Genomic DNA, 24,155 nt, shown 5'->3' on the forward strand with positions numbered 1-24,155 from the left:
ATTTGCTGGTGATTGGGTTTGAACCACAGCTTGCAGCATTGCTCCCTGTCTTGGAGAAACAGCAAACCACTGTTTCAGAGGTTCTTATTGGAGCCGACAGTAGCACCATCGACCTAGGTATAGAGGTATCCTCTGTATGGTAGCACTGAAGGATTGTAACATTCTGGTTGCACGGTCACATCCTCTTCATTATGAGAACGGAGGTAGCCCCTCCCATCAGAGATAGGCAGTCATTGAGTGGACCTTCAGTTTCCTTGAGTGAGAAGTTCCCATCACTATTCTGCACTTCAGGACTATAGTAGGACTTCATATGGAGGAAAGACCGGACATCTCTCTGCACTTTTGGCTTAATGATGAAGGGTCATAATCCTTGCCTTTGTATGTGATGTCCAGCAAGTGACAAAGGGCACATTATGGCTCAAAGTAGCACTTTAAAAACTTTTACAATAATCCCACTTTTGTGGCAGGTGTAAAAATCCATAACAAGTTTCCTAGGCTGTATCTCATTGGTAGGTACTTTGCATTAGAGTGCCCTCTGTCCCCCTCCTCAGCATCCATAGCCTGTGTGAGCTATCTGTCTGATAAATGCTCTCTGAGGCCATTTGTTGACTCCAGAAACCTCACCAAGAAGTTGTCAATTTGGTGGAAAGTCACTGCTAGACAAATAGTTAGCAGGTGTGCTGCACATATTGTGGTACATGCTTCTGTCACTGGCATTCCTTACAGTGGTTCAAACGTCTGATTCTGTCTAATCTTCAGAAATCTCAGCATTGTTGCAAAATTTTGGGATAGGTGTACCTAGATGAGCTGTCAGCAGAGCAGTCATTTCTGTCCCACCAGATTGTAATTCCTCTTATACAAGGCACGTAAGTGCCATTTCATTCTACCACTAGCACTAGTGTCACAGTTCCACACATTCAGACTCTTCTTTCTGGTTCACTGTCCTTCCACTAATGCCATTACAGATGGGTTGTGTTGTTTGTGTGTGTTAGTGATGCTTCAAAATGTTCAAGAGAATCTCTGAGCCTGCCAACTGTGAACTGAAGTCTGCATATGGTTTTTGAGTGCAAAGAATGTTAACCCAGTTGAAATACATCAACAACTTGTAGAGATTTATGGTGAAGATGTAATGACTGATGGAATGGCGAGAAAGTTGGTGAGATAGTTCAGTGATGGACAAACCACAGTTCATCATGAAGCTCGGGATGGGTAGCAGCCGGCCGGTGTGGCCGAGCGGTGCTAGGCGCTACAGTCTGGAACCGAGCGACCGCTACGGTCGCAGGTTCGAATCCTGCCTCGGGCATGGATGTGTGTGATGTCCTTAGGTTAGTGAGGTTTAAGTAGTTCTAAGTTCTAGGGGACTGATGACCTAAGAAGTTCAGTCCCATAGTGCTCGGAGCCATTTGAACCATTTTGATGGGTAGCATTATGTTGTCAATGATGAATTGGTTGGGAAAGTTAATTAGAAAATTCATGAAATCAAATGGTTCACAATTAAAGTGCTTTGTGATGAGTTTCCACAAACTTCAAAAACTGTTCTGCATGAGATTGTCGCAAATAGCCAAACTTTTCACAAATTATGTTCCTGTAAATGCTTATGGGTGTCCACAAAGTGAAGTAACATGGCTTTGCTTTGACATTCCTTACCTGATACAGGGATGAGAGAGATGAATTCTTAAAAATAACTGTGACCAGTGATGAAAATTGGGTTTTTTCATGTCACTCCAGTATCAAAACAGTTGATGGAGTGGAGGTGCACATGATCCCCCAAAAAGCAAAAATTCAAAACAGTGTTAGCTGAAAAAAAAATCATGTGCTCTGTGTTTTGGGACAGGCAGGGCATTCTGTGTGTTGAGTTCATTCCTAGAGTTGAAACCTTCAATTGGATATGATACTGCAAAACACTGAGAGACAATTTTGGCTCACAATTCAAAGCAAGATACGGGAATGCTCAGTCAAGGTATTGTGTGCATCATGACAGTGAATAACAATTCAGTTGGGTGCAGTTCAATCACAGGCTGTACAACCCCTATCATGCACCTTATGACTACCATTTGTTCTTGAATTTGGACAATGGCACTTAGACAACAATGGCAGTGCAAAAGAATGGCTCTCTTAATTGGTGGCATCTTTCTATGAAGAAGGCACAGAAAAGTTCGTTTCTCACTACAACAAATGTCTGAATAATGGTGGCAGCTACGTAGAAAAATAGTTTACGTAATGCTCTTTCTCGTAAAAATAAATTTTGGTTGAAAAAAATATTTTTTGGTGTTTTTCCAAAATGGTAATTACTTTCTGGACATGTCATACAACGGTCTCTTTATTCATTGGAATTTACCTTTAGTCAGTTACCCCTTCTTCAAGGCTTATATTATTTCAGCAGTGCTATACCTTCCTTCTGTTCAGCAACAATGTAACTTAATGCAATGATCTGAGAATGAGATTTTCACTCTGCAGTAGAGTGCACTCATCTTGGCAGATTAATGCTCTGTGCCGGACTGTGACTCAAACTCGAGACCTTTGCCTTGTGCAGGTAAGTGCTCTGCCAACTGATCTACCCAAGCACAACTCACAACCCGTCCTTGCAGCTGTACTTCCCCCAGTATCTCATCTGCGACCTTCCAAACTTCGCAGAAGCTCTTCTGAATAACTTGAGTCTTGGTCCAGCACACAGTTTCAATCTGCCAGGAAGTTTAATGCAATGATGACTTAGATTTCATCAGTGCTGATGTGTTCCACCAAAGGATTCCTTGAAGGGCAGTGACTTGTGTTTGTGTCCTTTTTTTTTGTATATTACTGTGAGGCCGTACTCTTGAAGTCTCATTATCCATCTCGCCAATGGCCTGATGGATACTGCAGGCTAGTCAGCCAGTGTAGAGAATGGTGGTGTGCTACAACTGTAAATGTTTTGCCAAATTAGTATGGTCAGAACTGATCGATGGCTGTAATAACTACAGGGTGGCACTCTTCCTCAGTTACAGAATCGTTTGTCTTGTACGTAGAGAGAACTCTGGAACCCTAAGCAGTCACCTTTTCAACACCTTGCTGAATTTGTACTAAAACTGCACCCATTCATTACCTGCTAGTGTCAGTGGTGTGAAGTTCTGTCTTTGCACTCTTCTCATAGAATGCCAGGACGAGAAAATGTTAGCATCTATTTATGGATAAGGAAAGATCTTTTTTGCACCTTTTTCTTGGAAAACTTGACGTATCCCATCAGTATTTCTAGCAGTGGACATGCTGTGGTACGGAAGTCAATTATAAATCACTGGTAATACAGGGTGATTCAAAAAGAATACCACAACTTTAAAAATGTGTATTTAATGAAAGAAACTTAATATAACCTTCTGTTATACATCATTACAAAGAGTATTTAAAAATGTTTTTTCTTTTTACTCAAAAACAAGTTCAGAGATGTTCAATATGGCCCCCTCCAGACACTCGAGCAATATCAACCCGATACTCCAACTCGTTCCACACTCTCTGTAGCATATCAGGCTTTCATAACTAACCTTTTTTGTAGGACTCTCCATACAGTTGATTGTGGAATTTGCAGCTCTCTGCTAGCTCTGCGAGTCGATTTTCCTGGGCTGCGAACAAAGGCTTGCTGGATGCGTGCTACATTTTCATCACTCGTTCTCAGCCGTCCAGAACTTTTCCCTTTGCACAAACACCCATTCTCTGTAAACTGTTTATACCAACGTTTAATACACCACCTATCAGGAGGTTTAACACCATACTTCGTTCGAAATGCACGCTGAACAACTGTCGTCGATTCACTTCTGCCGTACTCAATAACACAAAAAGCTTTCTGTTGAGCGGTCGCCATCTTAGCATCAACTGACGCTGACGCCTAGTCAACAGCGCCTCAAGCGAACAAATGTACAACTAAATGAAACTTTATAGATCCCTTAATTCGCCGACAGATAGTGCTTAGCTCTGCCTTTGTCGTTGCAGAGTTTTAAATTCCTAAAGTTGTGGTATTCTTTTTGAATCACCCTGTATAAGTACGTTGAGAGAATTTTTCTCAAACCACAAATGTACTGAGGAGTCAGGAAAACCAGTGACAAATTGTTTTCTCTGGATTAGAAAAGACTCCATTGCCAATAACTAGCCTAGATATCCCAAAATTTTATTTCTTGGTTGATCAAGAGGCAATTTCTCACGTTCAGGTGGAGGTTTTCAGCATGGTTGTTGGGCAGCAAACAGATAACTTTAAACTCATAGAGGCTGTCAGGTGTTGCGGAGGCTGTCTTTATCTGGTCAGCCTTGTCATTTCTGTTTACTAGTAGCCTGTCTGCATGTCTGTATTTACGAAATACTTTATTCCTTCAAGCATTCTAGGATGGATGTGCATCAGTGGGTGGGTAGACATCTTTCAGCAACTGGCACACACATGCCATGTGCCGTCCTTCACAAGGACCCCAGGAGAGGATCAAGCACACTCTGAAAGTTCATTGATGTCCTCTTGTAGCATCTTCATGTCGTCCTAGATTGTCCATTGTTTAGCCTGTGACACCCTTGTGAGTTCTGGTTAGTTGGGTGGATGATACCCAGTGTTGATACAGTGTTCTACCTTAGGTTGCTTGGTCTACATTTTCTCCACTTCCAGATTTGAAAGCATCCAAAAATTGGCACCATCATTCCTTGGTTGGGCCAGATCGTATTAGCAGTTGTGTTGTACCAGATGAAAGTATAATTGTTCGTAAAATAGAGAGTTCGTTACTTTGCTGCAGGTGGAGACGTAGTGGATACTGTAACACACAAAATATTAGTTCCCTTTATTGTAACCGAGATAAGAATTACTTAAGCTTTTACAGTCCACTTCCATGGAATGTCATGAGTATTTACAACCATCTCTGAACACTGACATATTGATTGAGACAGACAAAATAAGTCTCACTCAGACGGTATTTAATAATAACTTTCACTTGGAGATCTGCCTCATACGTTGAATACGCTGCTGGCCTACTAGACGACGATGTCATTCTTAGATGATCATTGACTAGAATGAATGGTTTAGATGATGATGCTGTTGTCCTTGTCCTAGTCGATGATCAAGACTGGGCTGAGTGGTTCTGTGTTGCAGAATAGTTGCAACGACACAGCAAAACTTTTCTGGGTGGGACTATGTCGGTGTTGCCCATTTGTCAATGTGACTTGCAGTGACTATCTTCTCATATGACTACATTCGGATGACACCACAAGTTAGATAGTAATTCCTTCTTCTGTGTTTGTAGTGATAAATCAGTGGCACTGGGCTGCCCATTCTGGACTGGTTTGGTTTTTTGTAACAGTTAGCAATTAAAAGTTCTCCTTGACCACCTGCAGTGTCGTAAATGGCCAACAACCATCCAGAGCAATCTTTATGTGTTTGTCAAATAGCTTCATCAGTCTGGAGCTCTGATATTCCACAGTCTGAATGCTTGCGTTACCTGCAAGAAGTCCTTTCTTAGAATATTCTGACAAATATGTATTCTGCATTCTGTGAAAGTGGCAAATTTGAAGAATTGTGTTCTGTAATTGATAGTTACGCTTGCAGTACATGTTCATATCAATTGGGCATATTTCCCAGTTGTGACCTTAAACACAATCACTTTTGTATCATGGAGCATATTCTTCTTTAGCTGGCAGTGACAAGCATTCGACCTTACAGAAAAAGGAACCCATAAGTCAACTAACACCCAGATAGTTTGGCCTTTGATGAGAGTTCCTGAGGTATGTGTAACTGTCTTGTGTTTCACATTTTTGTTTGTGGCGGTCTCAGTCACGTTACATAGTTTTCCTGAATTGGGCAGCTAGGAAAGTGACCGGCACTTCAGTACAGTGACTGGGGAACGGCTGCAGTGTGTTGGGGTGTGACCTTGATCAGAGTAAGGTCATGGTCTTAATCCTACACATAGACTATAAATGCAGAGGAGAGAGCAGATAGGTGGAAAGAATACATTGAAAGCCTCTATGAGGGTGAAGATTTGTCTGATGTGATAGAAGAAGAAACAGGAGTCGATTTAGAAGAGATAGGGGATCCAGTATTAGAATCTGAATTTAAAAGAGCTTCGGAGGACTTACGGTCAAATAAGGCAGAAGGGATAGATAACATTCCATCAGAATTTTTAATATCATTGGGGGAAGTGGCAACAAAACGACTATTCACATTGGTGTGTAGAATATGAGTCTGGCGATATACCATCTGACTTTCGGAAAAGCATCATCCACTCAATTCCGAAGACAGCAAGAGCTGACAAGTGCGAGAATTATTGCACAATCAGCTTAACAGCTCATGCATCGAAGCTGCTTACAAGAATAATATACAGAAGAATGGAAAAGAAAATTGAGAATGCGCTAGGTGACGATCAGTTTGGCTTTAGGAAAAGTAAAGGGACGAGAGAGGCAATTCTGACGTTACGGCTAATAATGGAAGCAAGGCTAAAGAAAAATCAAGACACTTTCATAGGATTTGTCGACCTGGAAAAAGCGTTCGACAATATAAAATGGTGCAAGCTGTTAGAGATTCTGGAAAAAGTAGGGGTAAGCTATAGGGAGAGACGGGTCATATACAATACGTACAACAACCAAGAGGGAATAAGAAGAGTGGATGAACAAGAACAAAGTGCTCGTATGAGGAAGGGTGTTAGACAAGGCTGTAGCCTTTCGCCCCTACTCTTCAATCTGTACATCAAGGAAGCAATGATGGAAATAAAAGAAAGGTTCAAGAGTGGAATTAAAATACAAGGTGAAAGGATATCAATGATACGATTCACTGATGATGACATTGCTATCCTGAGAGAAAGTGAAGAAGAATTAAATGATCTGCTGAACGGAATGAACAGTCTAATGAGTACACAGTATGGTTTCCGAGTAAATCGGAGAAAGACGAAGGTAATGAGAAGTAGTAGAAATTAGAACAGCGAGAAACTTAACATCAGGATTGATGGTCACGAAGTCAATGAAGTTAAGGAATTCTGCTACCTAGGCAGTAAAATAACCAATGATGGACGGAGCGAGGAGAACATCAAAAGCAGACTCGCTATGGCAAAAAAGGCATTTCTGGCCATGAGAAGTCTACTAATATCAAATACTGGCCTTAATTTGAGGAAGAAATTTCTGAGGATGTACGTTTGGAGTACAGCATTGTATGGTAGTGAAACATGGACTGTGGGAAAACCGGAACAGAAGAGAATCGAAGCATTTGAGATGTGGTGCTATAGACGAATGTTGAAAATTAGGTGGACTGATAAGGTAAGGAATGAGGAGGTTCTACGCAGAATCTGAGAGGAAAGGAATATGTTGAAAACACTGATACGGAGAAGGGACAGGATGAAAAGACATCTGCTAAGACATGAGGGAATGACTTCCATGGTACTAGAGGGAGCTGTAGAGGGCAAAAACTGTAGAGGAAGACAGAGATTGGAATACGTCAAGCAAATAATTGAGGACGTAGGTTGCAAGTGCTACTCTGAGATGAAGAGGTTAGCACAGGAAAGAATTTCGTGGCGGGCCGCATCAAACCAGTCAGTAGACTGATGACAAAAAAAAAAAAAAAACTATAATTGGCTGCAATTGACTGGTGTGTGTAGGACTGTTGTAATGGTTGACAGCTTGCAACATAATTGTTTTCAATCCCTTATCTTCTTTCTCTGTAGATAGAAACATACAATGTGCCCAAGGCATCCACAGTAAAAATATACTGGCAAGTTGTACTCTGTCTTCCAAATGTTTATTCTTCTTTGGGGCATTATACTAGACAGCGGAGTTGGTTGCACTTAAATTGGTCAGATGCTGGGTTTTCATTTGACAAATTGGGAAAGACAATTCTTCATGGAGTGTTAGACTGCTGGCAGAGTTGGTATTTGCTGTATGAGAGTCGAGGCCATGACAGTTTACTACATTCAGCATAGACCACATTTGGAAGTTGGACTTATTTCTCTTGTATTTCATCAATGTACTGGCACAACTTACGGACAATAAGCACTTGGTACATTTCTTCTGTGACTCCTGTAATTAAATGTGAGGTTTGTTGGCTTCTGTCATATTTGTAATCACAATGTGGCACAGGGACAAAATATGCTGTAAGGACGACTGTTTATTTCATGATGTTATCCTCATCCTTCATGCTAAGCAGATTTGTAGTTGATTGTTACCAAATGTTCTCTTCAGTTAGTGCTGGAATTTGTTGCAGCTGTAGAGCTTACCTTCATTATTCTTGAACCACTGTTGGTCCGTGCCATCCTAGGAAAAGTACACATTTGCCACCACATCTTGTCATTGTACCCTTCGTATTTGGTAACTCTCTCAAATCCTTTCTGCCATATGAGATCCGTTGATCTCCTGAATAAATGAACTTTGGGAACAGTGTGCTATGTGTGTGCAGGCGATGAATTTTACCTTGTGTAATTGGAGTCAGAGCAATGTAGACATTTTGAAATACCTCATGCCTCCACCGACCATTGTCACATAGCAGCTGCAGTCAAGTGCAAAACCAAAAGCAGATCCATCATTCAAGTATGAGACTGAATGTGCTGAAAGCATGTTTATTGCAGACGCAAATCTAAATAGAGAACAGAACTGTCTCCTGGATAGAAAGTGCTGCAAAAATTTATATGAACAGTATTACTCCAGAATATGCAAACATTATAAACATAGGAAATTTCAAGAACCTTCCAGAAATTTTAAGCAGTAAATAACAAATATTGGTGTTTGGGTCGGTAAAGGAAAAGTTTTCACCCTTTTTAATCACAAAACCATGTTACTTTCCAGCTGCTTTTGTAAGCCATGATAAGTAACTCTCATACAAACTCAACCATTATTTTAAAAAAAAAGCTGGATTCTGATTTTTTTTAATTTTATAACTGCTGTTTGTGATGTACCTGACTCTGTGTGTTGAAAGAAGACATGGTAACCAAAATTATGTGTAACTTCAGGAAAGGAGGCATTCATAAATTGAATTCTTGTTTTACAACTTACAGAAATGTCACCAATTTTGTCAACATTCACAGCTGGTTTGTTACAAATACTTGAATTAAATTTAATAGCTTTCCTTGCATAAATCTGCTGTAAACTTAAAAATGTTTTTAACGTGTGATATATGTTGGAGCAATAGTACTAGATAAACTTTTGTACAGTGTCACTGTATCTGTAGTACAAATATTTGTGATCTAATAATAGCTGATGGAACTGTCAGACAGATACTGATGGTATGCTACTGGATTGCATGCTGCGCTGTAGCGGTGGCTGCAATAGCAGTCCAAATACAAGCTGGTAAACATGCTTCGACAGCTACCAGGAAGTCCTTCCATATTTTGGTTGTTGCTGTATATGTACCAGGTCTTATTGGAACATACTGCCTCCTGTACTTAGCAAGTGGCATTGTGTTGGCACTGTTTGTCATGTTAGAGGTATGTATTTTTGAAATATTTTTCCAGAAGGAGAATTTTTTAGTTATAGTGACAGTAGTGTTTGAAAATATATCTATTAATAGTCATTACTGATTAGACATCTGCAGAAAGTTGCTAATAAGGAGCTGTATGATTGACATAGTTCCACCTGCAAAAAATGCTTCCTATAATAAATGCTTCCTATCAACACTAAGGAATGCTAATATGATATGTAGCCTCCAAATTGTTTGTCTGTTGGTTGTTCAGCATAGCAACAACACATAGCTGCACTTTGTTCCAATCAAGTTCAAAATTTCTGCTTCTAATACCAGTTATTATTAAAATGTAAGAAGTGGGAGATCACTAATGTTAGGCTACATACTAGAATTTGCTCAATGTTACTTTGATCAGCAGAATTCAGCAATAAATATTAGTAACCTCCTGCCCAGGATGAGCACATGTGTTTGTAGTGGAGTATACGATTGTGCTAGAGTCAAGTCATCTTTCAGATCCAAGCTGCATTCTTCTGTCAAATAATTACACAGATTTCAGCACTGTAAAATGAGCTTAAAGATTAACACTAATTAGCCAGTAAAGGTCAGAGTACTGATTGTTGACTCCAAATCACTAAAGATTGGGGACATTGCATGAAAGTTTTGCTAAGTTCGACATGATGTACCACACGGATAGTAAAAGGGCACTGTGCCACATGCATTGCATACTGATTTTCTCTGAATCCAAAACTTGCGCTTCTGCACTGCATTCTACAAAGTTCAACACTGCAGCATTCTAGCCACCCAGTGTCTGGCTCTGTGGCACCTACTAAACTTATCACCTCAAATAACATGAGAATTTCACTTGAGTAACCCATAGTTCTCACTCTGCACACCCAACACTATATAGACACATCCCCACTCTGACTTCAAACCCTTTACATTTACTACACAAGTAGAGTATAATGAAGATAAAAACTATGCCTTATAACCTACATCAAAACTATCGACCTCACAGTGTGCCGCTTTCAAAGCTTACCAGCTTCAGCAATAATTTATTGCATTTCTATTGTCATATGTAACTACATTTATATTCACTTAAAAGAGATAATTAAAAATAAGCATGAGCCTATTGATTCCGAAAATTTTATCCTGCTATTTCCACTGATAACCATTTGTCCCTAGATTTAATAGTGTTTGTTGAATATTCATTCTACATCTAATTATTGCCTTAAAATGGCTGCGAGCGCTGGTTTGCCTCCTCATCAAACAAAGGAAGCAGGAGTGTTGGGAATACTATGTATCCACCAATGGCACACGAACCTCCCCCTTGTATGTTTGGACCAAGCTCTGCCGACTTTACGGCTATCAGAACCCAGCAGGTGTACCTGGAATTCTCAAACAAGGAGCCACATCTGCCGATCCCTATGTAATTGCAGAGAGTCTTGCTGAGCATTATGCTCACATCTCTGTGTTGGAGAATTACCACCCCACCTTTAGTCTCGTCAAACAAAGTGTGAAGTGACAACACCTCTCTTTTGCTCCAAGCCACCCTGAGCCTTATAATGCTCCCTTCAGTGAGTGGGAATTTCTCAGCGCCTTTGCCGACTATCCTGACACATCCCCTGGCCCAGATCGCATCCATTCACAAATGCTAAAACATTTGTCAGCGGATTCCCAACGCCACCTCCTTGCTGTCTTTAACCACATTTGGAGCGATGGCGAATTCCCATCACAATGGCGGAAAAGTGTTATCATTCCTGTCATAAAGCCCAGGAAGAATTCACTTGACATTGACAGCTATTGTCCCATCAGCCTCACCAACATTCTGTGCAAGCTGTTTGAACATATGGTGAGCTGGCGGTTGTGTTGGCTCCAGTCTCAGGACCTTCTGGCTCCATCCCAGAGTGGTTTTCACCAAGGACGCTCCACCATTGACAGTTTGGTGTACCTGGAATCTGCCATTCGATCAGCCTTTTCGTGGCGACAACTCATTGCTATCTTTCTTGATCTCATGAAAGCCTTTGATACCACTTGGCGACACCACATCCTCACTACTCTGCATGAGTGGGGTCTTCAGGGCCCACTCCCGATTTTTTTTTATACAGAACTTTTTGTCGCACAACACTATCATAGTTCACATCGGTGCATCCCATGTACAAGAGAATGGGGTCCTGCAGGCCTCTGTCCTGAGTGTCCCACTCTTTTTTAATTGCCGTCAATGGTCTCACATTAGCAGTAAGATCGTCAGTATCTCCCCTCCTATACACTGACGATTTTTGTGTTTTGTTCAGCTCCTCTTCTACTGTTGCAGCTGAACGCCATCTGCAGGGAGCTATACAGAAGGCGCAGTTGTGGGCCCTCACTCATGGCTTTCAGTTTTCGGCCGCCAAAACATGAGCGATGCACTTCTGTTGTCATCGTACCGCCCACTCCCATCCAGAACTTTATCTTGATGACTAACTACTAGATGTATTGGACACTTACAGCTTCTGGGACTGGTCTTCAACGCCGGCTTAAGTTGGCTTCCCCATCTTAATCAGCTTAAGGACAAGTGCTGGCAGCACCTTAATCTTATTCGATGCCTGAGCCACACCAACTGGGGTGCTGATCGTTGTACACTGCTGCAGCTGTGCGAAGGCCTCGTACAGTCCCGTATTGATTACAGGAGCATGGTATATGGTTCGGCAGCCCCCCTCTACACTGAGTCTACTAGATCCAATCCATCACTGTGGAGTTCGCCTCATGACGGGTGTCCTTCCAATCTAGACCCTTGAACAGCCTACTTGTGGAAGCTGGCATTCCTCCATTGCGGCTCCATCGGCAACTATTGCTCGCAAATTTATACCGCCCACATAACATAATTCGCCTCGCCATCCAAATTATTGTCTTCTTTTCCCCAACACGGCGGTCCATCTCCTGCAACGGCAGCCTAGAATTTGACTTCCTTTTGCCATCCATACCCGGTCCCTTCTTTATGAACTCGGTGCTTCACCCTTACCACCTTCCCCGCTGGTCTACTTCCGTACACCTCGATGGTCCATACCTCGTCCACGGCTTTGACTGGATCTATTGCAAGGCCCCAAAGGCTCAGTTCCACCTGAGGCCTTCCATCAGCATTTTCTCTCTTCTTGGCTAGTTCAAGGGCTCAGAAATAATCTACACCGATGGATCAGTAGTCGACGGTTTTGTTGGTTACACTTACTCTCACATTGGCCATTGCAAACAACTCCTTGCTGGACGGCTGCAGCATTTTCACTGCAGAGTTGGTTGCCATCTATTGTGCTCTTAATCACATCCGCTCCTGCTCTGGTGAGTCCTTTGTCATTTGTGGTGACTCCTTGAGCAGCCTACAAGCTCTCGGCCAGTGCTTCTGTAGGCATCCTTTGGTACTGTTAATCCAGTAGTCTCTTTATGCCCTCTGCAACAGTGGACACCTAGTGACCTTCATTAGGACCCCAGGCAATGAAATTGTGGACCGCCTGCCCAAACAGGCCACCAGTAAATCATCTCTGGAGATTGGCCTCCCAGAGACCAATTTGCGAGCAGTCTTCTGCCGCAAAGTTTTTGCGATCTGGGATACTGAGTGGCGCACTAAGAGTACGCCAAATAAACTCTGTGCTATCAAGGAGACAACGAATGTGTGGCGGTCATCCATGCCAGCCACTCACAGGGAATCTGTTGTCCTTTGCCGCTCCGCATTGGCCATACACAGCTAACACATGGTTACCTTCTCCGTCGCGAGGATCCACCTTGGTGTCGCTGTGGTTCCCATCTGATTGTCATGCACATCTTGTTTGACTGCCCAATTTTAGCAGCTCTGCGGTGGACTTTTAACCTTCCCAGCACCCTACCTTCGGTGTTGGGCGACAGTGCCACAATGGCAGATTTAGTGTCACATTTTGTTCGTGAGGTTTTTTTTATCATACTATCTAAGGGTGGGCGTTTGGCCTTCTTTCTGGTGCCTCCACCCTTCCTCCATTTTAACCATGTCACACTTTCTTTGCATTTGTCGGTCTTGGTGTTTGTCTTTTCCATTCTTGTGTTCACCTCGCCTTGTCTGTTTGGGGTGAACATTTTAATGTGTTACAGAATTGCTGGCTCATCTTTTATTTGTGTGATCAGCCAGCCCAGACCATCTGCTCTATAGTTTTAATACAATCTTCCTACTTTTCCCTATGGTGTATGTTTTCCCTGTTTTTTTTTTGTTCGTACCATTTGTTTTCTTTTTAGGTGTGGTTCCACATTCATTTTCCCCCCATTTACTTTCCCAAACATACTTTGGGAGTTGTTTTACCGTGAGCCTTGTTTGCATCTGGAACAAGGGACTGATGACCCTGTAGTTTGGTCCCTTTATCCCTCAAACCAGCCAACTACATCTAAGATTAAAAAATCTAATTCTAGCAAATAGCACTCATCCAGTTTTTGATCGATAAATATTTAATATTACTAATTTCTAAGGTATTCTAAAATTTCCTGTTGTAATTTGCTGTCCATTTACCTAACATCAGTTAACTATAATTGCAATTATATCAAACTTTTCGTACATCATTCAGTACCACATGAAATGCATCACCGAATGACATCTTGAGTACAACTATGACAGTTTTGCTATGAAAGTATCAAAAATAAATGTTGAAACATGCCACTTACTTTTGTCATGACTTGGTCATTTATCATCCAATGAAAAGCACCCTTGTTTTAAATAATATTTATTTTTCCGAATGTAACATTGTTTTTGCCTAATAAGTACTACATACAGTGTTATCGCAACTTTATATTGATAAGGAACTGAAATTGCGGCATTCTTTGGCAGCACCCAGAGGCAGCCACCAGGTAGTGTTGGACAGCAACTTCTGGGAATTCTACCAGACACTGGCCCGGCATGTGCTTTGTCAGTGCTGGCTCGTACACTGTCTGTGGCCAGCAACATCAATGTCTGCTGTTACCTCGCTGGGCTGGTCAGCCACACCCACTTTTACTCAGGCTTGTCTCTCTCTTTATTGAGGATGCACATTATTATGTACATCTCATACCATTCTCATTAATACCTTTTGCATCTAATAAAGCTTCCAGCCTCACTGTAGAAAACCCTAAATAAGTTACGGCAAGATTCTGTATTTTATCTACATCTCCATCATGGTGGTTCGCAGTCTCTCAGCTAGTTATTGATAATCTGGCTACCATTCCTCACTGTCTGAGACCAGAGAGGCTTATTTAGTTTGGTATGTTGTTTTACTCTTATTTTATCAAACCAGCTATTACAGATGGTGCCTAACAAAGAGGTGGCACCATCTTGTTTATAATGAAAAGACCATTCCAGATTGTCCTGTGGATAATAACTGAGTGCTGCATGGTACGATTTAACATCTGTAGTTCAAGGAACTGATACTCCATGTATTGATAAGAGGTGGTGCAAGATTTTCATTGCCATAATAACACACTTAATGACTTCCTGTAAGTGACTAATAGCCTCCAATACTGTGTGTCTACTTCCAGATACTAATTATTAGTACCAAAATGGTTTCAACTCTCACTAAAGACATCTGCAGTCCCTGTGTGTCAGTGTTTTGGAGTTTTTCATAATTTCCTCTTATTTCCATGTCATGACTGCTATTCCTTGTGAATACATTTGAAAGATGCTAAAGTTTTGTGGGTAATACAGCAAAATTGGTGACACATTACTGCCCCATTCAGCTACACCTATATCCCACTGCATACATATTGTGGCCACTACGTGCAGTAAACATTCATGATGCACACACAGCTTTGGACTGGCTTAAATGTTCATATGTACTGCATCAATATATTTTCATAAGGGGTCCACTTATTAGGGGGAAAAATATTATACTACCTTATATTTAAGCACCAAATATAAGAAAACCAGAAGATAAATGATTGTTCAGTAAAATTGACAAAACTCTTATTACAATTTTTATAAATTGATTGTTCTTGTATCCAAAAATAAGTTATTTCCTTAAGTAGATATGCACAGTGAAGGGGTGGCTGAGCGGTTCTAGGTGCTACAGTCTGGAACCGCGAGACCACTATGGTCGCAGGTTTGAATCCTGCCTCGGGCATGGATGTGTGTGATGTCCTTAGGTTAGTTAGGTTTAAGTAGGTCTAAGTTCTCGGGGATTGATGACCTTAGAAGTTAAGTCCCATAGTGCTCAGAGCCATTTCAACAGTAAAGGCGCAAAGATGCTGAAGTAACCAAATAAAATTGGATAATAAACACAGATTGTCAAAGAAACTGTAAAAATGTTAATTATTGCTTTAGGTATCTCCTTAGTAATGTATTCTGAAAGACCAGTGAGTATGCTGCACAGAAAAAAGATAAATCGAAACAGTGTAAAACTAACAGAATTTAGTAAAAACATGTCAGCAAACAAAAGGACTAAAATCAAACCGAACACTTGCAGAATTTCACATAGGAATGTCAATATCCACACACAGTCTGAAAGAAATCATTACCACCAAAGTTATGAAAATAATTGATATTAAGAAACCACCGTTCTTCAAAAATAAGATGATGCACATGATCCCACAAAGAAACAGTACCTGGAGAACTTGAGAATATAAAGAGTAGCCAGTGTAATAAAACTTGAGCAAGGTCATTCTGAGTTATATTGGGAATAAGTCTCCAAAAAGGTTGCTGAGGCAGCTGAGGAAAGTGTTACACTAAGATCTATGAAGAGCAAACATTGTAATGCCAGCTTCAAGTATAGAAGCTCTACTAGAGGTGCAAATTACACCTACAGAAATGAAGAAGGGAACTTACCACAGTACTGCAAATTTCATATTACACAAATGATGATGTAATGACGGTGCCTCTTGCATACAACCTACCACATCGGTCTTGTGGAAACAGAGAAATTAGATTACCTAATAAAATATTAAAAATCTTTAGTACCAGATTTCTGAACGTAAAGTTACTGGACATAAGTAGTTATGGAATGAGTAATTTTGCTGGACACAACATGCACTTAAATCAGCAAGGGCTCAGACTAGAACCAGAAAAATGAAACTAGAAGCAAGCCTTTGTGCACGCACTAAAAAATCCTCTATTGTAATGTAATTTTTTCCAAATTAATGCATTTAAAAATTAGAGAATTATCAGTAGTAGTGATAAGCAGGCTTATTGGCTTGGAAGTCTTCCTTGAAAGTATTAAGAATATGTGAATGTTTTATACCTACTATATTAAAACTGATAATGTGAAGTTGATGAAGCCTTATAGGCATTACCAAAGTGGTATACTGCAAAAGACTGTGCTTTAGCACATGTCGCTCTAAAAATCTTGATAGTATCTGAGCTGGCAGCTAGTTTTTGCAGAGAGAAAAGACATGTAGGTTCATGCATTCTAGTTGACCAAACCATAAATATTAAAGTTGGACAAAATTTTTGGGTTACAAAAGAGGAACAAGGTTTTGAAGGTCTCTACCTATGATTTTCTGGTTTCAATATCTTATCAGCATGTACTGAAATCCAGGATGGCCAGTAATATATAAATGTGACATCGCACCACATAAAATAAAAGCAGAAAAATCCCATAATTTATTTGTACTGATTTTAATATTAACTTCAAAGTGCCTCAAATTTTAAATTCCTCAGTGTAAAAGTTCCAAGCTATTACTCATATTTATTTTACATTCTTTCTACCCGCTACAAACAAAATTATTTTATTATAATAAGAATATTTTAACTTTCCGTTTTGTGGTACTTAAAATTGTGAACTGACAAAAGTGCATATTTCTGTTGTTCATAAATAATAATGAGAACTCATTTACACACACAGAAAAATATTATGTGCACATTACTAACACTGAATGCTATTTCCAGGCAATGCGTCTTTTGCATATACCACCACTACATGTTGGCCTGCAGCAAGGTTTTGAACTGTTTGCAGATGAGAAAGATGCTGGTGGTGGAGCACTGACACCTATGTACCTGCTGACGGGTGTGTCACTTCCATTGTGGCTACACCCTGCTGCTGTCAGTAACTATTTGCCATCGTCCTTTCTAGCAGGTCTTCTAGCTGTTGGAATAGGAGATACAGCTGCATCTGCATTTGGTTCCTGGATAGGTCGTCACAGGTGGCCAAGTGAGTATCACCCATCACACTAACTAATATAATTAATAATTATATTATAAATATGGAAAATAACAGCAAAATGAAATAATGGAAAATCCAGGATGGAATGTAACAATATTATGAAAAGGATAGTTATTACTCATCATAGCACGGAGATCCTGAGTCGCAGATAAGGAGAACAGAAAGACTGTCACAGTAGGAGATTTCAGCAAACAAGACCGGCTTCAGCTGCCAGACACTGGTCGTGTGTGTGTGTGTGTGTGTGTGTGTGTGTGTGTGTGTTTATTTTTGACAAAGGCCTCTTTGGCTGGAAGCTAGTTTGTGACAGTCTTTTTGTCGTGCCTACCTGCGACTCAGCATCTCCGCTACATGTGAGTACCAACTATTCTTTTCATAATATTGTGAAAATAACAGCGAATTTGACAGTAGTGCAAATAACTTTATTAATGCATTGTTTATTACATGGGTGGGTACATTCACAGTTGTAATGATGGTTGTAGATATTATAATTGGCTTCTTCAGAAAGAAGCAACGTGGATTTTTTTATTGTTTATTGGGAGAAGTCAGTATTGAAACACACACCTTCTGGTCTCTTATACAGCATATGTAATTTCTTTTACAGATTCGGTGAAAACAATTGAAGGAACTGTTGCTTGTATATTGAGCCAGATTTTTTTGAGTGGGTGTCTGATGGCATTGGGTAAGTTGCAGCTATTGATTTCGTGCCCATAATTTGTGTGTAAGTGTATCTCTGCAAATAATGTATGTACATTTGCAGAGGTGGTGGTTTTTGAATTCACAAAAGGTATAAGGGACAGTTGGTATTTTATTTTGAAAGCAGAAAGAAATATTCAGTGAGAATTAACTAACTAAACAATTAATTTAAACATTGCCCTAATTTCCATTATAATCATCATCACTCTGAGCTTTATAATGATATTGGTGAAGAATTCTTAATGTTTGTTTCTAACTACTCATGTACAGCTTGTTTCATCTTTTTGCTGTGTCTGAACAAGTAATAAAATTCATTGTGTTGGTTGAATAGTTGGATATGAAGCAGCACAAGGTCAGGACTGTAAGATGGATGTGACAGCTTCTCTCTCTCTCTCTCTCTCTCTCTCTCTCTCTCTCTCTCTCTCTCTCTCCCCCTCCCCCTCCCTCCCCCCCTCCCCTCCCCCCTTCCTTTCTGCTCAACCCAGATTATTGATGATCATTGTGTTTGTTTCTCAGTATGGGGCCAGGTGATGCTGTGCATTGAAACCTTTGCCGAGAACACCATGTTATTTTATTCTTATCACTGATTCCACTTAGTTTTGAAGCATGTATGAACACCACTCACTTTTCACAGTACATTGTCGTCCTTAATAATCACAAATAACTGGCCTTGCGAGTCCCAAAACATCACTTCATCAAATTCCAGATGTCTCCATTCAAGACTTGGTTATTTGCAGTCTGTTTCATGGTGGTGAATCAATACTTAATCCCAGCTTATAACATAGTTTAAAAGTAAAGTAGTCATCAGTCTGAAGCTTGTTTTGAACACTTCAGTGCTTTACTAGCCATGACTGAGCGAAGTAACGCAGTGGTTAGCACACTGGACTTGTTTGGGAGAACGACAGTTCAATCCCGCAACCAGCCATCCTGATTTAGGTTTTCCGTGATTTCACTAAATCGCTTCAGGCAAATGCTGGGATGCTTCCTTCGAAAGGGCATGGCCGCCTTCTTTCCCCATCCTTCCTTGATCCAATGAGACCGGTGACCTCGCTGTTTAGTCTCCTCTCGTAAACAACCCAACCTTTACTATTCCTGGTCCTCTTCGAGGTGGTATACCATTGCTTTCCTCCCATTTTTGAACTGACTGACCCAGCCAGTTATAGGGGGACCTACAGCTTAATGTGGATTCTGAACCACGCTGCAGTTTGGCATTTTTCACATTTTCGAACATTATCAGAAGTGAAAGAAGTAATAAGCTACAGATAAAAATCTTAGGTTTGATGAGGAATCGAACCCCAGAAATTCACCACTGAGCTAGAAATTAACTGTGAGGTGGCGGTTGTGGTTGATGGTGGTTTGTAATCACTTTTGTACATAGGTTCCTTTATATTAGGAATATTTGTGACCTCTGCTTCATTCATCCCTCATTTACTTTGTTACACAGTGTGAAAAGAATTATTGCTTAGTAAGTCTTGAGCTGATGTATCTTGCATGTTAAAGGTTGGGTTCTACTGTAGACATTGACATTGTGTTCATGAGCAAACTAACTCTTTTGAAAATGTCTTGTTCCAGGTTACCTTGATGCAAGTGTAGCATCTGTTTCAAAGCTGGTAATGTCAGTAGTATTGACATCCCTTCTTGAGGCAAAAACAGATCAGGTGGACAATTTAGTGCTTCCACTATTTATGTATTGCATTCTTGAACTGTAATGGTGGTATGAAATAGAAACTGCAAACTTTGTGACTGGCTGTGCTCATTCCTATAGAACACATAAGATCTGAAGTACTGATAATAGCTCCATTCACTTATGTAACAAAAAAGAGAGAGAAACAGAGGATATCTGTATGCCAAAGAATATAGGTCTACAATTAATGTAACTGCAATAGAGGAAATTAATTTCAGAGCTACGTATACAAACCTGTATTTTTATATTTATAATGATAATTTATAGATTTTTAAAGTGCCTTCATGTTACTACATAAAAACAGTTTTTTTTTTAGAAAATGTAGATTTGTTGCATATTACTTGTTAGTGTATTTTTAAGTTATTAAATGACACTTTAAAGACTCGCATTTCTCTCATTTTCTCTTACAGAGTTACAAGATTTATGACAAGATAAATTTTCAACCAGCTATATCTTCATTTGTTGGGACTGAAAAATCACTGTGTCCACATCATAGCTTCATGCCAATAAATTTTATTCTGCTATTTGAACCTTTCCAGTATTGTTTAATATTTCTCACATTAATCATTCTGTAGAATGATCACATATTTGGGAACTCTGGAGACAAAATATTGGAAATCACAATCGTAATGGCATCTTGGCACTGGTTGACATGCAGTCAATAGAATAGGAAGTAGGGCTGTGGGTACTCTGTTATGGGAGCATCAGTTTGACACAGAGGCTGCAAAGCCTTGTAGGTCACAACCATATTCTTCTGAATCCATTTTGTTCTGGTTTTGATAGTACCACTGTAATTTGTCACAAATGTTCTGATCATTCTGTTGGTCTAAAGACCCCAAGAGTTTTTTGAACTACTTCATGAAATTTACAATTTTGTACAGGCAAAGGCATGTTTTCTGTTTAGGGTGTAGAAAAATTTCCACTACCTGTCACAATTAAAGGTTTACCGAACGAGGTGGCGCAGTGATTAGCACACTGGACTTGTATTCAGGACGACGACAGTTCACGTGTCCAGCCATCCTGATTTAGGTTTTCCGTGATTTCCTAAATCGCTCCAGGCAAATGCCGGGATGGTTCTTTCGAAAGAGCACAGACGACTTCCTTCCCCGTCATTCCCTAATCCGGTGAGACCAATGACCTCGCTGTCTGGTCTCCTCCCTCAAAGGTTATTTATTTGTCACACGACCGGTTTCAGGCTTGTGCCCATCCTCAGGTGTTCATACATTCATGTACACATTAATATTACTGGAGATAAATGTATAAATACAAAAAATTATTTGCTGGTGACTAAACAGATACAAGTGGGACAATTGTAAGTGGCGAGGCAGCATTTGTGGAAAATATCTGTACTTACCTGAAGATGCTTCATCTTTCATGAAGATGAAGCATCATAAAAATGATGCTTCATCTTCATGTAACTACAGATATATTTTCCACAAACGCTGCTTTCAATATAAACATGTACATGAATGTATAAACACCTGAGGATAGGGGAAATCTGAAGCTCGTATGACAAATAGATAACCTTTTATTATGACTGGTAGTGGAAATTTTTCTACACCCTATAAAGGAACAGTCAGGGAGTTCAAAAGCATCCACAATGGATAAAATTCATTCACATTTTCTGTTGCCAAAGAAGTAATAGTTTTATGCAAGTAAGTGTAGTGTAGAGTGTGTGTGTGTGTGTGTGTGTGTGTGTGTGTGTGTGTGTGTGTGTGTGTGTTTTGTATCGTATCTGAGGGGTTAATCACCAGAAGCATCCTGTCTCCTCTATAGGTAATAGACTATGCACAGATTTGTGATTTAACCTAGGACTTTGAAACAGCACCTGATATTAAAGAAATGTGCATGACCATTTCATTCGTTCTCCCATCTCCTCATTCCTGATGAAAATTTCTTTGACCAACAAGACTATAACCAGCTATCACAGTCAGTGATCATCACACTAACACAGTAGAACACATCCATCAGTGATCCTCCTACTAGTTTTTGTTATCTACTGTGATGGCAGCATACCAAGTGGATAACAGGTTCCAGTTGAATACAGTTACATGTGAATGTTAATAGTATTGTTTCTGTTGACTTCTAATTTTTTTGTTTTTTACAAAAAAGCATTGTAATGCAGTAAGTTGCAACAGTAACAAAGGATTCACATTAGTCATTCTTTAGGTTTTGTAAGGACTCTGAGGGGGATGTAACATCACATTGCAGGGGATTGTTCAATAAAATCTCTCATGTAACCTACATTAAGTAAAGATTGCCATTTATTTCTAGGACTAGGAAATGGCAAGTAAGTAGCAGAAGACAAGACATTTTGCAGAAAAATGGTTACTGTACAAAATTAACCAGCAGGCACTGTTACCGAGGAGGAAACTGCCACAAAAATGTAATGATGAAATGTTAAACGAAGAGAAAACCTATTTTACAGCAAAAGGCAGTAATTCCCCCAGTGTTGCTACTGTATCAGAGATAAAGTAATTAAATTAATTTTTTCATGTCTTGGAAAACAGTGTGCGAAAATCAGTGGACTTCATGTGAAATTGAAGTAAAAAAATACTACAGTTATCAGAAACTGTCTGTTTGTTTGTTGTGAGATGGCCTTAATGGCAAACATAATGTTTACTAGCTCCATTACCTGGGTTTGAGGACACTTACCTACAATAATGTGTGGGTCACAATGAGTAATGGCATTTTGAAGTTTGACAGCTATTACTGTGCTAGTTTTCAAAGCAACAGTAAAAGCTATACACCTGATTCATATTTATGTTGTCAAGACTTCCCAGAAATTGGGTTCGTTGGAGAAATGTGCCTGACTTAGGATGAAATTTAAGAGATTGGAGGTACAGACTAAGGACTATAAAGTTTTTCCAAGCCTAGTACATGAAAGAAAACAATCTAATTTTGTAACATCAGAAACAGTTTATTTAGGTCCAACATAATTCATACTTCAGATGGTGGGTGGCTTGGGTGGAAGAACATTTCCCAGCTCATCCAACTACTAGCTTTTTCCAAAAAAAAAATAAGGTAAGCTCTGCAGTTGAATCAGTCATTTTAGAAATAGCATAACTTCGTAAGTGCATATTTTTTAGGGAACATAAAAACTTTCTTTTAAGAAAAGTACAACACACATCAAAAGTTGATTTGTCTTATAATATCCAGCTCCTAGTAGACCCAGCCAAACCGTAATCATAGTGACCAAAACCATAATCAAAGTGATTAGCATTACATTTTTTTTAAAATTAACTCAAATGCTTGTGAAAATTTATCCCTGATACATGTTATTGTAATCAAATTACTATAATTTTACTTTCAAAATCTGTGAAACACACAAAAGCTGATTTATACAGCAAACTTACATAAATGTAACAATATTATGAAACAAAGTTGCTAATCACCATATAGCGGAGATGGTGAGTTGCAGACAGGCACAACAAAAAGACTGTCACAAATAAGCTTCCAGCCAGCAAGGCCTTCATCAAAAATAGGTCACACACACAAACTGCAGTCAAGTGTGTGTGTGTGTGTGTGTGTGTGTGTGTTGCTCCTACTACTACTACTACTACTACTACTACTACTACAATTTTTTACCAATATTTTTGAGAAATTTAATGCATGTGGTATTAAAGGGCCTTTATCTTTAAGGAACTGTGTTAAAAGTGCTCTTGACCACAATGAAGTTTTAAAGCCATGGATACTATCATGGAAATATTTAGACTGGTGAGAAAGATTTGGGCCTGCAAAGGTGCAAGGAGAAAAGTAGAGGTGGGGGGAAGGACTGCACAGGTATGCTGTTGGGATAGGAATGTTAACAGCTGGATACCGGCAGGTGGAGAACAGGGAGTAGTGATGGTTGACGCAAGGGGGCTTCCTGGAAATGAAAGATAAGTTCCATGGAGATTTCCCATGTGAACAGTTCAGAAAATCTTGTTTTGGTGGGAAGAATCCAGGTGGCACAGCCTGTGAAGCAGTTGTTAAAACCAGGCCCATCATGTAGAATGGCCTGCTCAGCAACTGGGTTGTCCAGCTCTCCCTTGCCAGTTAGTGGTCGCCACTCACATGGACAGACAGCTTGCTATTGGCAGGCCCATGTACAATGCCGTACAGTGGTTGCGTCTAAATTGGTAGTTCACATGACTGGGTAGGAGATACCTGTGGCAGGACTGGAATGGGTGGTAGTGGGAGAGTGTATGGAAAAGTCTCACATCTAGGTATGTTGCAGGGATACAAGCCATGGTGCAAGCAGTTGGGAGCAAGGTTGAATAAGGAGGGGCTAGGCTACTGTGTAAGTAAAGTAGGT

The 24,155-nt window shown here is 40.0% G+C and overlaps 1 protein-coding gene across 2 annotated transcripts in view; it reads left to right on the plus strand.

Moving 5' to 3' along the window:
• The window catches only part of LOC126094829 (dolichol kinase), a 50,762-nt gene extending 30,522 nt beyond the window's left edge, over positions 1-20,240 (plus strand). For both annotated transcript variants that reach the window (XM_049909424.1, XM_049909423.1), the window contains exons 5-8: positions 9,186-9,395; positions 17,208-17,469; positions 18,083-18,160; positions 19,747-20,240. In XM_049909424.1, the coding sequence (XP_049765381.1) occupies positions 9,186-9,395; positions 17,208-17,469; positions 18,083-18,160; positions 19,747-19,883 (687 nt within the window). In that variant the 3' untranslated portion in view covers positions 19,884-20,240. The remainder of the gene's footprint in view (positions 1-9,185; positions 9,396-17,207; positions 17,470-18,082; positions 18,161-19,746) is intronic.
• Positions 20,241-24,155: the final 3,915 nt, after the last annotated feature.

This window comes from Schistocerca cancellata, chromosome 8, assembly GCF_023864275.1.
Source record: "Schistocerca cancellata isolate TAMUIC-IGC-003103 chromosome 8, iqSchCanc2.1, whole genome shotgun sequence".
NCBI lineage: Eukaryota > Metazoa > Arthropoda > Insecta > Orthoptera > Acrididae > Schistocerca > Schistocerca cancellata.